General features: G+C 55.1%; 1 protein-coding gene across 1 annotated transcript in view; it reads left to right on the forward strand.

Moving 5' to 3' along the window:
- NCOR2 (nuclear receptor corepressor 2) overlaps positions 1 to 15,250 on the forward strand; it is a 226,199-nt gene that overhangs the window by 185,252 nt on the left and 25,697 nt on the right. Inside the window, exons 19-25 of the mRNA XM_059484874.1 lie at positions 1,393 to 1,549; positions 3,953 to 4,508; positions 8,760 to 8,880; positions 9,791 to 10,028; positions 14,235 to 14,390; positions 14,802 to 14,941; positions 15,023 to 15,128. Of these exons, the coding sequence (XP_059340857.1) occupies positions 1,393 to 1,549; positions 3,953 to 4,508; positions 8,760 to 8,880; positions 9,791 to 10,028; positions 14,235 to 14,390; positions 14,802 to 14,941; positions 15,023 to 15,128 (1,474 nt within the window). The remainder of the gene's footprint in view (positions 1 to 1,392; positions 1,550 to 3,952; positions 4,509 to 8,759; positions 8,881 to 9,790; positions 10,029 to 14,234; positions 14,391 to 14,801; positions 14,942 to 15,022; positions 15,129 to 15,250) is intronic.

Consider the following 15,250-nt stretch of genomic DNA (forward strand, 5'->3'; position numbering starts at 1 on the left):
TTTACTCTGCTCTGCTCTGCCAGCCCCGGGCTCTGGCCAAGTAGGGTGCAGAGGCAGAGGCTGGTTCCCAGCTAATTCCCAGCGAGGAGCCCGCTCTGCCCGCAGCTGAGTCACGGACCCGTGAGTAAGAGGCAGAGAAGTCTTTGCCATAGTAACGTCGGCGCTTTGTCACTGCCTCAGCGTGATGGGAACTGCTGCTTCACACAGGAACGTGCGGGGCTGAATCGCTGCCGGGGCAGCACCAGGACAGCACCAGCAGGGCTGGGCTGGAGAAAGGGAACCACAGAGCCTGGCGTTCCTCCCTCTGCCTCTCTGTGCCTGCACAGAGCCGCTTCTCAAGTGCCTCTTTCCCCTCTCTCCTGCCCAGTTTGATAAAAATAGATTTTGAGCAAGCAGCGTTTCCAAGCAAAAAGCAGTTGTATTTGTTTGTTTTATCTGGAAGTTTTCTAAAGGATTGAAAAGTTGGGGGTGGGGGAAGGGGGGGACCAGCTCTTCCCAGCGCAGAGATCCAGCAGCAAAGTTAACGTTTCCACCACGGCTTTATCTTTTCATCCATGTAAATAAACGTCCTACACACGTCACTCATGTGGGGTTTGCAGGGAGAGCCGGAGATGATGAGCCTGTTCCTACTGGTAATATTTACTCAAGCAACAAGAGCAGGAAACAATAGCAAAGCCGAGACTTTTCCTTTAGGTCTGCAGGAGGGAGCAGCTGTCCACACCCTCGTGGCTGTGGCACGTGCTCCAGCCAGGGAAGTTGGGGCTGTCTCAGGGCAAGCCAGGACACCAGGCAGTCACCTTTGGGATGCCGTGCTGCACTGAGCTTGCCCACTGTCCACCTGTGACAGCTGCCCTGGCACGGGAGTCAAAGTTCTTTGGCAGCTCCTGCCAAAGGGGTCATGAAAGCAGGTGCATGAAAATGTTGGCTGGGCCGTATCTGGGGCATCAGCTCTGTTATCTACAGATAAGCGTCAAGTCCCAGCCACGCATGTTTGTGTAGCTGGAGGTAGAGCTGGAAATGCGCAGGACCAGCGTGTCACGCGTGTGTCGTGAGCAGACATGTGACCCCCCAGGCTCTTGCCAGCCCTGCACTGGTGACCTCTGCATGCTTGTGCCTTGTCCGTGTGTCTGTGCCATTCTTCCCCTGATTGCTGAGGCTGGAGCTCCCTGTGGGACCAGGCTGGCCATTGCAGAGCAGTGAAAAGTTTTTGGCCAGGTGACACCACACTGCCAGGCTTACAACAGGCAAGTCTGGTCCCAAAGCTCAGAGGGTTTACCCAGGGCAGGGGGTTGCTGGCAGTGTCCCTCTTGACCCTTTGGGCAGGACCAGTGCTCTCTGCTGCCCCATTACTCCCCATAGGCTTTGCCTCTCACCATTCTTGTTCTTCTGCAGGAGAAAGAAAGGAACGCCAAGAGGAAGAAGAAAAAAGGCGCCGCTGTTCAGAACGAAGAAGCCGCCTTCCCTCCCGCAGCTGAGGACGAGGAGATGGAGGTGTCAGGGATGAGTGGCAACGAGGAGGAGATGGCAGAGGAGGCAGAAGGTGAGGCAGGTGAGGGCTGTGGCAGGGAATGGGCTCAGCTCTGCTGGCTTTGCTGCCCGGTTGTGGCAGAGGCACCGCACAAGGCCTCTGGGGCTGCACATTCAGCACTCACAAGGGGTCTGTCACCCCAGAGTCACACCAAGGTGATGGTGTCTCACAGCACTCATGGCATTTTGGATGCCTCTGGATTTCACGCTTGCAAGGAGTGCCCTGGATCATTGCCCTCCTCCCGTGTCTGTCTGGACAGATGGCTATTTTGGGAGCCCTTTGGTTTCTGATTTCCGTCAGTGCGCTTTCCAAGAGTACACGGCCTCCCAGGACCTCCTATAAATCACATTTCTTGGTGTTTGCTCCTAAGGAGGGTCCCTGCACGCTCTTATCCACCGCTGTGAGCTGTCGTGGAGCTTATCATGGGCTCAAGGAGAGATAACCCACCAAGGTCTGTCCCCATCTCATCAGGGCTCTGCTGCTTTCTGGACAGTGGAGCTCCCGGAGCCCAGCACTGGGGAGAAGGCAGGGGAAGCTGTGGTCTGCCACCAGCAATGCTGATGCACCTTGGTGGGGCTTTTCCTCCTCCTTTCCCTTTTAAGGCAGCGTTTTTCTCCCTCCCAGCCATACCAAAGAAAGGAAACAACTTGAAAGTGACAATTTTCAGCTCTTTATTGCTTAGAAAGCGCAGCAGTTTGGAGTTCAGAGAAAATGTGCACAATTTTCCAACAATGCCCATTTGACTTCTGTCAAAGTAATTTAATAACTTAACCATCACTCTGGCACCACACTGGTTCCTGGCCTTAGCACCCAGGCTAATGGGACTTGAAATGGGAAATCTTTTCAAATCGTCCTTGTGAGTGACTCATTACAAGGCAGATTCCAGGTAAATCTTTGTGCGAGGTGGTATGTGACTCACAGGAGCAAAGTAAAAGGTAGTTACTGCTCTTTGTAAGAGTGCCTGAGAGGAAACAACATGATTTTGAGATTAGAGACAGATCTCTTGACATGCTTCTGAGCCTTACTTCCCAAGCATCAGCTCTTGCTCTGCTGCTGGGTGCCCTACAGAGTTGTGGAAAAGCACGAGTGGCATGAAAAATGTAATGGGCATGGAAGTGCCAGGGTGGTGTTACACAGGAGATGGGCACTGGCTCCAGGGTGACATTTGGGGATACTCAGACAATACGTTGAAGTTGCAGGGGCCACGTGGCCAATCCAGGGACAGGGGGAAAGACTCAGTGTGGGAATTATGGTGTAGAGCATGGATTCAGCATCTGGAGGAAATGCAAGGAGGTGTAGAGCTTGGCTGAGTTTGGGATGAGCGATTGTTGGGTGTCTCAGGATAGCATTCAGAGCAGCATCAAGTGGCAGTTGGGAAGAGTTTTGCCAAACACACTGTGAACCTTGTCCTGGCTGGGTGATGGAATGCCTCAATTCTTGTTTGCAAGTGAGTAAGATTGGAGAAAACTGAGATTCCTGATGAGTGTGGTACAGTTTCACTCTGAGGACAGATGGGTGTGCTCTGATGTACAGCTTTTAGGAGACAGTCCCTCTGTGGCACTCCTCTCACCAGCATTAGAAAGTTGTCTGAGCTGCTGTGGAGGGAGGCAGGTCAAGGAATGTATGTGAGGAAGCCTTTGGGGCATGAGCGTGAGAGCCCTGCCTGGTGGGGACATGCTGGGATGGGACTGTGGAAATCTCCTGGTGTTCCTGGCCCTGGCCATGTTTGTCCGGCCGAGCCTTGGAGGGAGTGATCCTCTCCCCAGCTGTAGAAACAATCTCTTGGCAGCACCTAGCTCTGAGCAGTGCATGGACGCTTGTGCTTCCAGCTCTCATCAAGCTGCTGGTGGCAGATCTGGGAATGATCCTTCCCGTGTAATAATTAACCTGTCCTGCAGTGCTGCCAGAGCTTTCCTTTCGCTGACCCTGACCTCCTTTCTTCTGCCACTAACAACAAACACGTGTAGTGTTTTGGGATGATCCCAGCTGCTCCAGGGGTGGCAGAGCCAGGGAGACAGGTGATGTAAGTCAGCGAGTAGGGTGCCTGGTCTGAGGCAGCTGATCATGTGCCATGGGTAAGAAGGCGAGAAGGGAGCAGATCCTGTCCTGCCAGACCAGCCAGCAGCCAGGGTTTTCCCTTAACATCCAGCTTCCCAGTCACTCAGTCTGCAGGTTTTTGGGCGTGTGATTTTGTGTTTGGGTGGGGGTTCACAGTCGTGCTGGGCAAGCAGAGAGGCCCCCAGAACAGCCCTTTGCTTAGCAGGCTCTGGATCTGGGGATCCCAGCACAGTTCTCCCAGCCCTGGGATCATCTCCCCCTCAGAGGAATGAGGGCGTTCTCTTCCCAAGGGAGGGGGTGGAGGCAGCGATATGGGAAGCAAGAATCTCAGGCTGATCCTTATTTTTATTTCTTCCCTTTTCTCAGCTGCAGTAAATAACAGCTCCGACACCGAGAGCATTCCCTCGCCAAGGCCCGAAGCCAAAGAAGGAGGCGAAAACGGGGCCAAGGCACCACCCGGGCCGGGAGGTGACGCCGGCACAGAACCGGCAGTCAAGTGGGAAGAGGCTCCAACGCCCCCCGACGCTCCCCCTGCTCCCCCTGCCAACCCCGCTCCTGCCGCCAGCCCCCCGCCGGAGACGGCTCCCGAGGCGCCCAGCAGCGAGGAGAAGGTGCCCGAGGAGCTGGTGGTGGACGTGGTGAAAACGGAGGAGCCGGAGGAGAAGGCGAGCGAGGAGCCAGGCAAGAGCGAGGTGAAGAAGGAGGAGAGCGAAGAGAGCCAGGAGAAGGACAAGGGGAATGACAAGAAGGTGGAAAGCGGCGTCAGCAGCGCGGGGACGGCAGGGACGGAGGGGACGCCCAAGGCCGAGAAGAAGGAGAGCCACAAGGGCAGCAAAGGCCCCGGGGTGAACCCCGACAGCGACTCCAGCGCGACCTGCAGCGCAGACGAGATGGATGAGCAAGATGCTGTGGACAAGAGCAGGTAGGAGCGGGGAACAAGGGGACAAGGGCATGACCCAAGGGCCAGATGAGCTTTTCCATTGTGTCGCAGTGCCCATGGGTGCCTTTTTGAGCTCCTCCTGGGGATATCACTGCTCAGGCACTCCCTGGCCAAGGGACTTCCCAACTGTGTCCCCATGTGCCCCCAGCCCTTCGGCTGTTGCTTCCAAAGGGGTTGTGACACAACAAGCAGTGCGATGTCCCAACGCACGGGTGCTTCTAGGACATGGCCGTGGGCAGATGTTGGGTGCAGAGCCACTGCATTTGCTGGTGGCAGCTGCCCATCTGGGTGACGCAATGGAGCGGGGTGTGCTCTCAGGGACAGCCGAGCTGGGCTCGTTTGCCAGCATCCGGGGCTGGGAATGGTTTCTGTCTCAGTTGGTATTGGCAGGAGAAAAGTCACGTCAGGGATGCCTTTTACTGCAAGAGGGGGCGAGTTGCTCCTTTGGCAGAGATGTTGCTCAGATCTGTAGGGGCAAATTATCCATCCTGGCCATAAAGGCAGGAGAATGTGGTCTGTGTGAGCTTTCCTGGGGCCATGCCAGTGGGTCTTCACCTGAGACACTGCAGTCCCAAGCCCTCCACCCACCCCTAGACCTGGCCAAGAGTGCCTCAGACCCTTCATGGATGGCTCTTGGGACAGGGAGGAGAAACACTGGCCTCCTCCTTGGAGAAACATCTTGCTCCCCTCCCAGCCTTTCTCATAGGGCTCTCCCCACCCAAGAGCCTCATGGATGGAGAGAGGGTTTTCCTTTTTTTAAAGAATATGTGTGAATACACACATCTTTGTAGCACTGAATTTTTTGATGGCTCTTGGGCCAGGTGGGACTCCTGTGTACACCCTGCCATTGTATGGGGGGCAGCAGTCCCTCTTTGACTCAGCTGGACAGGGACTGAAGGCTGGCATCCTGTATCCAGTGTCTTGCAAGCCCTCTGTGGGCTCACAGGGAGCAGTTTGGCAGCAAGATGGGTGCTGCCAGGCTGGGCAGGCTCTGGATGTGTGCAGCGCTGTGGATGGGGTTGTTGAAAAAGCAACTGAGCAAAGTGGTGGGATGAAGTCAGAGGGAGCTGTTGTGCATCCTACTGCTCCAGATGGCCTCTGTTCTTCCCCTGTGGTGGATGAGCGCTGCTGGTGTGGGAGCATCCTCTGGGGTGCAGCCCATCTCTGCCGAGCAGCTGGAGCAGCGCAGGCGGTGCCAAGGGGTGGTGGAGGTGCTGCTGGCCAGCCCCGTGGCAGGGCTGAGGCCTCTTGGCTGCAGTGCTCCTCTCCAGTAATGGCCAGAGTCCAGCACCACCCCTCCCCACCCTCCCCTGCTTCCCAGACAGGAGAAAATCTCCCAGTAAGGGAGAGTGAGGCCAACAGGGCTGTCCTCCACCAGTTTAACGTTAACCCAACCGAAAGCAGGGCAGCAATGGCTTGTACCAACTTCTCAGCAGCAAAGCAGAAAATCCTCTTGGGAACAACTTTTCCATCGCAGCTCCTCGCTGAGTCAGCTCCTATCTCGCTTGTCAAACAGTTACCAGCTTCCAGGAATATTAAACACCAAACAGGCGTCCCGAGCTCCAGGGCCACTCCTCTCAGCCGGTGTGGCGATGAGGCGCGGGCGATGGCAGAGCCTGCTGGCACGGGCAGGCTGCAGCTGACGCCGGCATCGGGCGCTTCCCAACCCAGCGGCACCCACAGGGCTGATCCTCAGCTGGCTCAGAGCTTTTGGCTCCCAGTGAGGACTCGGTGCCCCTGCCGGCTGTAGCTGTGCTCCCCTGCCTTCCCCGTGGGCCCGGGGCTGCGGGGCCGCGAGCGTTGGCGCAGCCGCAGCGTGACTCGCGCGGAGCGGGGCCGTGGAGCCGCGTGAGCCGCCCCGTCACCGCATCACCCGATGCTCGCCCACCCACCCAGCGCCAGCGGGGCGTGGGTGCTCTTCCCTGCGCTTGTGAAAGCATCAAGCTGTCCCCGGCATCTCCCAGAAGAGGACAGAGGGTGGCTGGGGTGTCCCCGTGGTGAGAAAGGGAAGGGTTCAGAGTGGGGGCAGCCTTTTTTTGGTCCTGCAGTTCACACTAGCAAAGGCATGTCCAGGATTGAGGAGGCGCAGCCTTAACTCATCCAAGCTGAAGGAGGCAGCTGGTTGTCTGTGGTTCCATGCAGCGAGTGCTGCAGGAGGGCTGCTGCAAGCACAGCCAAGATGTGGTTCAGCAGGAGGTCACGCCAGATGGGGACATGTGAGGGAGGCCACACACAGATAGCACTGCAGACCTGCAGCATGGTGAGGAGACACCTGCACTGACCATCCCGGTGCTGCACGTCCCATTGCTGGCTCTGCTAGGAGGTGCAGGGACTCTGCCAGGCCAGTGCCACATTGGAGCCATGTCTCTGGCTTGGGGGAGCCCATTTTGGAGCTCTGGTAGCCACTGCCTTTGCACAACTACTGTGGAGTCTTGTTTGGCTGGGTCATGTGTCAGGGTGTTGGATCATCTGGAAGTTAAATTAGTCCCCATCCGTCTCCATGGCAGAAGAAGGAGGAGTGTGGGAAATGCAGTGTCATGGTCATCCCCAAAGCTTCATGCCTGGGAGGGGACATTTCCACACTGCTGAGGCTCAGCTGTGAGCCTGCCAACCCCTTCCTGCTCTGACTCTTTTCCCATCCTTCCCAATGCCATTGGCCATCTTAAGGCACTGCTCCTTGGGTTTGGGAGGTGCTGGGTTGGCAGCAGGTGGATAAGAATTGTTCAAGAGTTGTTCATATGGTGATTTCCAGAGCAAAGCACCCAACAGACATCCCATTGTCTGGCGCAAGATCTGCTGGGAGGGACGTAATAAATTAGGCAATTTGCATATTTATGAATTTAATACTGACTTTGGCTTCCGAAGCATCAGGATCCTGGAGGGCTTCAGGAAACCTGAAGATCTTGAGGGTGCTTAAAGGGACTTTGAGGGTGCTTCAGTGTACCTCTTCAAGCACCAACGAGTGCACAAAGCAGCTGCTGGGGTGGCAGTTCCACAGCTCAGCCTGGCGTGAAGGTCTCAGGAACAAGTGCTGGGTGCCCTTGTCCCCAGCCTTGTGTCTCAGCAGATTTTGGGGCACTGCACCCTTCCAGGAGTGCAGCTTCACAACACCTGAGTGGCTCCACGGGCAGACAAGATTGGATTATTTAGGGAAGAATTTTTTCAAATTTGCTGTCCCTTGTTTGTTTTCCCCTGGGTGCCTTACCCTGGTGCCAGTGTGGAGGTGGGTCCCTTTCCCCTCTGATGCCAGGCACTGTGCAGAGCGAGGGCTGGGGCAGCCCCAGCACCATGATGAATTTATTCCCCACACACGGCCCCGCCACGCTTGTTTATTCATCCAAGGGTGAGCATGGAATGACCTTGAAATTTATAGGCTGAAGAGAGCACTGAAATAACAGCTAAAATAAACAAATCAAGCTGTAAAGCTTGAAAACTATGAACTGGCTTTAACAAACTGGAGTCGGGAGGGAGAGAGAGCAGAGGTGGCCTGGGCAGATGTGGTCCCTGTGGTCTCAGCATGAGCTCAGGAGCTGGACATGCTGAGGGTTTGTCCCAAGGGCTTTGCACGTCTCCATCCCCACCCCATTTTGGTGGCACCATGGGGATGCCCCCCATGTTTGCACAGGGGCTCTGCACGGCTGGCTGAGTGTTACCAGGCAGTTCAAACAGCCAAGGGGAAGAGCAAGTGGTGAGAGTACAGGGCTGCACAGCTGCTGAGTGCCAAATCCCATCCAAATCCAGCCTCTCGTCTTTCAAGTGACCCAAGGGCCCGAGTTGCCTGCACATGGTGGCTTGCCCTGGCTTTAGCACCTTGATAAAAGACAGTCCTTGAAGAAGAGCATGCAGCCCTGGGTGAGCTGTATGTGTGAGCTCTGGAGGGTAACACGATGTCCAAATGAAATCTGGGCTGGTCACCTCACTCCATAGCACCCAGCTCTAGAGTCCATTTTCCCTCAGGTTTACTCTGGACAACAGCAGATTTGCTAGAAATAGCATGGCGATGAGGGAAAGTGGGCTCAAGAGCCTCTTGAGCCAGACATAAGGGTCTTGTTTGGACGTGTAGTCCCTTGGGGTTGTCTTTGAGCCCAGATTCCCAGCAGCCAGCAGCAGTCCAGCACGCTCCTCTCTGATGCAGAGGATGTGCTCTGGGTTTGGCAGCACAGAAGAACAGGGGTGCAGGGTGTGGGGGGGCCATGGAGCCTGTCCATGGCTGATGTCCTGTTTTGGTTCCAGGTTGCTGTCCCCCAGGCCCAGCCTGCTCAACACCGCCAGTGACACCCGGCTCAACTCCTCGCCGCAGAAGCCACTGGACCTGAAACAGCTGAAGCAGAGAGCTGCTGCCATCCCTCCCATTGTGAGTACCCTGCTGGAGAGGGCAGGGGCTGGGAGCACAGCCTGTGCATCGTGCATGCTCTCCCACTGGGCCCCGTGGTGTGTGTCAGGGTTGCAAGGATGTGCTCATCCCTGGGGATGGCCTCTGGTCCACAGAGAGCTGTGCCTGGGCGGTGTGAGTTCCCAGCCAGGCAAGGTGCTCCCTGTGCAGAGGGTGTTCCCAGCTGCTGGAGCAGCTCTGCCAGCAGCATTTGGATGTCTCTTGAGCTCTTTTATCAGAAAATCGTGGGAGGTCTGGACAGAAAAAGCTTCTCACTGCCACATGACTGCTGCCTCCCATGGGTTTAAAAAGAAGGAGTGCACCTTCCCAGCCCTGCACTTCATCTCGTGCTTGAAGGATATCACCTTCCTCACTCAGGAGCTTTGCTTGGTCCCCCTTTTTGACTGCTCAGTAGCCATGTATTGAAAGTACTGATATGGCGGCTTGGGCTGTGAGAAGAAGCATCCTGGTATCTCCAGGATCAGCACTGGAGGAGCAGTGATGCAGGGTGGGCAGGGAGGAAATCCCTGTTTGGGGTTTGCATGATCAGGGAGGACCCATTCCTGATGCTCTTCTACTTTCCCATGCTGCAGCTAGAGATGTGGCTGCTGTAATGTAACTTCTGGCAAAAGCTACAAGCACGTAACTATAGATTAGGGGTTTTGAACAAGTCTGACTCTGTCCTGTAGTATCACCAGCACAGAGCTGGTACTCTTTGTCACGGGCTTTTAAAATCTCCTGTGGGTAGTGAGCTTTGAAGCCCTGTTTGGCCTCTGCTAAGACTTGCCATGATAGTGTGGGGCAGGGGTTTCTCCTAACTCCTGATGTCCTTAAGATTGTTACAGATGTCAACAGCACATGATGAGCATCACCAACTCTTCCTGCTTTGCAGATTTCCGAAGGTTTCTCAGAGGGGGTATTGCAGAGCGGAAGCGCGAAGCCTCAGGTGCCTCCCCACGCCTTGGCTCTCTACCAGCAGCAGATCACAAAAGCCCACGAGTCTGCCCGCGAGGACATGCCCCCGAGCAAGCTGTCACAGTCCCAGCAGCAGCAGGCTGAGAAGGAGCAGCAGCAGCCCAGCAGCAGCCCCAGGGGGAAGAGCCGGAGCCCCGCGGTTGGAGAGAAGGAAGGTAGGGCTGTGTGCGCGTTTATCCGCGCGGAGCACCCGGGCTGTGCAGCTGCACGCAGCCAGCAGCTTTCCCCCTCCTAGGTGAAAGCTTGTTTCGACCCCTGAAAGCTCTTTAATAGCATCTTGAGGCAGGACGAGAGAGGCATGGCTAATTTCCCATGTTCATTAGACAGTACATGATGTCTCATTGAGCCCACAGCAAACCGGGCAGTGTGGAGCGCCAAGGAGGTGAAGATTGCCTTTATTAGCATCTGCCATTCACCAGAGAGCAGAGGGGCCTGGAGGCATGCCAAGGCTCTGGGTACAATGGCTCTTTTCTACCTTGCTGGCTTTCTCTAAAGAATGCTTTTAATGCACAGCGGGGACCATTATTTCATTTAAAATCAATGCTAATACTGTGACTTGGAGTCCAAAGGTTCCTGTAAAGATTCCCAGTGCTTTCTCCCCGGAATAGCTCTGATGTGGTTTGGCTGCCTAATGAGCAATTCAGAGGTTCCCACCATAGAGCATCTGAAGCATTATTAGCTTGAGCACCTGGGGATCAAGGTTAAGGAGAGACGGGAAGTCCTGATGAAACCATCCTCTAAATGTGTTTTTAATCTGAGTGTTAGAGTCTGTTCCAGTTCAGAGTCTGTGTCCATGTCCCCTGTAGCTAGCCTGTGACTCAGTTGTTAAGGAAGATGAGAGGCTGTCTCCAGTGGCACAGTCAGGGAAGTTGGGCTTGTGTGGTAGAGTGTCCACCAGTGCTGGATCCTGAACAGGAATGGGTGCAGCTGCAAAAATCACCTGCTTGTGCACGGAAGAGAAGGGTGGATAAGACTGCACTGAGGGGGCACTGAACTTGGCAGTGATGTTTGCTGGAAAATCACTGCACTAGTTCACCCTGGGGCAGCCGGGATTGTGGCAGCCTGCTCTGCAGTGTCCAGGCCAGGTAGTTATTCCTCAAGCTGTCGTGTTCCTCTGGACAGAAGGATTTGCTTGCATTGCTGGCACTTGGCCACAATTTTTTCAAACAATAAATAGCACAATGTGTGCATCACACCTTCAGAATGTTTTGCATATAAGCAAGGAAGGTGACTGCTCACCTTGCAAGAAAGGGAGTTTCCCCTAAGTCGTGGCGTTGCCACCCGTGAATTCCCATTTCCAGTAGATCTTATCCTGCTGTGCTCCTGTTTGCTGCCCAGGTGGAACAGTTCCCCTCCAGCTCTTCCTCCCCAGTGGCAGGTAATCAGGTTTGATCTCCTGTGCTGTAATCCTGTGCAGATCTGATGCTGCACTGCTCAGCTTCCTTGTGAGCTGGGTGCCACTGCCAAGCACTCCAGCCCTGAGCTCTGCATTGCCCATGTCCCAGTGCTGCAGCTCCAGCTTGCTCCTGGCCACAGGAGGATGAGGAGGTGAGGCAGATAAGTGGGTATGAGGTACAAGGCAGGCTTTAGGTGTTGAAGTCACCCACTCCACTCTGTGGCCTGCTGGCACCATTATCAAATACAAGGATCTGTTATCCAGGTGGATCTTTTGTTGCTTTGTTCTCTGCAAAGCACTAATGATATGAAGCACTTTATTCTCTCCTCTGTACAGCTCTGAATATTTCATGTTAATGAAAGTAATTATGCCTCCCTATATCCCTGCAAACATCTCAGTAGGTCTTGGGCTCCAGCTGTGTGCTCTCCAAGCCCTGTGTGGCTGTGCATCTGTGCTGGGTGCCACAGTGGCCTGGAATGCATGTGGACCCCAGGGAGACATAGGCTGGTCTCCCCTGTTCATAGTGGGAACTACAGTTCTCTTCTGAAAAGCAGTAGGTTTGTGATGAGTCACCTCAAGGGGAGAAATCAACTCCCCCAAAGCCTTGGTTTCAATGCAAGTATGGACTCATGCAGTGTCTCAGTTCTTTCTCTGCCTCTTGGAACACGTCCTGGCTGTGGGTCAGGGGTTAGAAGGGAGATAGCCAGATATTCCTGGCAAATCTGTGTGCATCCCTTCCCTCCCCTGCTCTCCGAGCCATCCCAGTGGAGTGGCAAGCCTCCAGACTGCAAACATGGCTTGGAGTTAAAAGGCAGAGTCCAGCACAGCCTGCAGAGCCCTGTGGAAAGCAGCCCTGTGCCACCCCTCAGCAAGGGGCTGACTCCACCAGAGCAGGTACTGCTGTTCCTCCCTGGCTTGATAAGAGAGCTGGAACTCCTGCAGCCGCTGCGGAGATCAACATCCTTCTCACCGCTCTGGATCCGCTTCAAAGCCAAGCCTTGCACACATCCTGGCCCAGGCCTTGGCTGCCTCGCAGCTGCTGGCTGGGGCTCTATCAGCTTGGAGGGTGGCCAGGCAGCCATACCTTCCTGAGCCCTGCCTGCCCTTCCACGAGGAGCTGCTGATCACGGGGCTGGGCAGAGGCAGGCAGCCCTGCCTGGATCTCACCGGCAGCCAGGCGGATCCCTGTGCCCGGTGCCGAGCTGCTGTCGGGCATATCTTTGGTTATCACTGGCGGTTGGAGAGCCAGCAGTGTGTTTTGTGTTGATTTAGTTGTGTTTCATTTGGCCTCTGTAGGCGACGGGGAGCCAAGAGCATTAATTTGGATGACGGATCATTTAAGCTCTGACTCCTTCGCTCCCATTCCAGGGACTTGATAAACGGTAATAGGAACTCTCTCTTCCCCGTGTAAGTGCTATTTTATCAAAAGCTGGCTGAATTATAGCCACCCTCTAATGCGGGGGCAATTAGGAACTGGCCACATTTCACAGGCTGGAGAGGCTCGCAGGGAGGGGACGGCTCCCACAGGGAGGGGAGGAGGACGAGGCTCTCCGAGAGCCATCCAGGGTGCACACAGCCTTGGCTGACAGTGCCTTGGCTTCAGGGAGCATCTTCAGCTGGAGATCCCAGCGCTGTTTGCCCCCACACGAGCAGAGCTGAATGGGGCCGAGCTGAAGGGGAGAAGATCAGGGAGTGTGGCTGTGCCAGAGACTCTCCAGCAGTGGGGAGGGTGGGCCTGGATTCCCCTCTGTTGGCAGGATGAAGGGATCCTCTCTGGGATCCTACAAGAGGCCACAGCCAGGGTCTGCTCCCACCAGGCTGCAGAGGTGTGAGTGCCTGCACACCTCTGTGTGCCCAGAATGGATTTCTTCTCTCACTGAGGCAGACAAGAATAATCTCCCAGCTTCTGAGTACACTGAGCATTAATAACGATAATGTAGTAAAGCCTCATTAAATTGGGCCTCTGATAATCTACTTGCCCTATTATTAGGCTTAGCAGGATTCAGCATCTATTTTTATCAAAAATTGATGGTTAAAGGCTGGGTTCATTTGTGATTGCCATTGTTTACTGCCCAGTTTCTAATTTCTGGTCAATGCAAACGTTACACAGGTGGATCTGGGTAGCAAGGGCAGTGCAAAACGAAGTGTTTATTGATTACAAGCAAATCCTACCAAACCTGCCTCTCCATCCAGAAAAGGCTGTCTCATCCATCTGCTTAGCCAAGCGTGAGGATGCACTTGGCATAGAGCTGGTGCAGATGAAGCCTCTCTTTTCCTCAGCATCTTCCAGCACATAGCAGGGTTCAGGTGTCCCCAGCACAGCTCCTCTATCATTAAACTCTTCTTGGCCTCCCTTCAGCCTTTTTATAGCCAGGATGAGCCCAGCCTGGTATCCAGGATGGGAACTGGGTAATTTTGGGAAGCTGCACACCACAGTGTAGTCACCAGGAACTAGTACCCTCTGGATGTCCCCCGTGCTCCAGAGGAATGCCAACATTGCTGCTTCTTGGCTTTAACCTCAGGGAAGGATTTGGCAGCATCATCATTAATCCTCCAGCCCTGCCATGCTGGGATGATGTGGAGCTGTGGGCACAGGCAGGAGCTGCCCAGGAGCAATTCACTAATGGCCAAGTCCTGGCAAGGAGCTGGACTCTGCATGTCAAATGTCATCTCTCCTGGGTGGGATGGCACCAGGTCCACAGTGAGCACCAGCAGAGTCACCAACACAGACGTCCCACTGCCCTTTAAATCTGAGTGAAATAAATGCTGTCAAATCCAGGCAGTGACACTGAGCTTTTTCCTTTTAGCTTGGTTGAAGAGTTCAGCCTCACCTCGTGGCCAAGTTGGACTGAACTGAAGCCATCTCCTGTGCTTGGAGCTGGCTCTTGCTTCCCTGCCATGCTCACAGGGACTCCTCACTCCTGCTGCCCACTGACCATGCAGTTTCTTTCTGTGTCCTTTGCAGAGAAGTCCGTGCATTTCTCAGCCATTGCAGAGGTTCAGAAGCTGAGTGCTGAGTCAGTGGCTGCCTCCTGCTGGCCCCCTGTTCTGTCCTACCCCCGGGATGTGATCAAAACTTCTCCCCAGACGGAGCCCCACTTGTTCCAGTATAACCCACCAGGCAAGTAAAACCCACTGGCTGTGTGTGTGTGCCCTCCCCTGAGCTGGGGCTGAGCCCAGAGGCTGTGCTTACAGCCACTGTTACAGGCTGGGCTCTTTAAAGGCCCCAGGGTGGTCAGGTCAGGTGTGTCTCCCAGCTCTGGCTGGGGCAGGTGTAGGGGTGTGGATTGTCACAGAGCAGGGTGGGTGCAAAGTCAGACAGGTTTCATCCCTCTCTGGCTGGAGGGCAGCTCATCCTCTGGCTGCAGAGGGGACAGGGCAGTAATTTAAACTATTCCAGTCCTTTCCAAAATGCCTGTGTGACTTGCAGGCTCACAGCCAGCTCCTGCTCCCTCCCATTCCCCTTCTGTCCCTGATGCTGCAGCTGCTCTGCCTGCCCTCAGTCTCACTGACATTTGTGTTCTCCTCACAGGACACCCCATCCCTCTGAACCTGCATGAGAGCTCTCGCTCAGGGCTGCAGAGACTAGCCAGCATCTCCAACCCTCCTCCCCTCATCTCCTCCACCAAGCACCCCTCCGTGCTGGAGAGATCCGTCGGATCCATTTCCCAGGTAGGGCAATGATAGGTGTGAGAGGTGGAGATGCCTCTCAGGGACCATCAGTTGCTCCTGACCTTTCCTCTTGCCCCACAGGGAATGCCCATCCAGCTCCACACACCCTACAGCCCCGAGCACACCAAGGTCCCCGTTGGTTCCATCACCATGGGCCTGCCACTGACCATGGATCCCAAGAAACTGGGTAAGGAACTGGGAGAGAAGTTGTTTTTCACATACTCTGAAAGCAGAAGGGAGTGAGCTTGCCAGAAGCATAGGGGAAAGGAGGAGCACAGGGCACAGCAAGGGAGCACAGAGAGAACTGCT

Source organism: Ammospiza nelsoni, chromosome 18 (assembly GCF_027579445.1).
Source record: "Ammospiza nelsoni isolate bAmmNel1 chromosome 18, bAmmNel1.pri, whole genome shotgun sequence".
NCBI lineage: Eukaryota > Metazoa > Chordata > Aves > Passeriformes > Passerellidae > Ammospiza > Ammospiza nelsoni.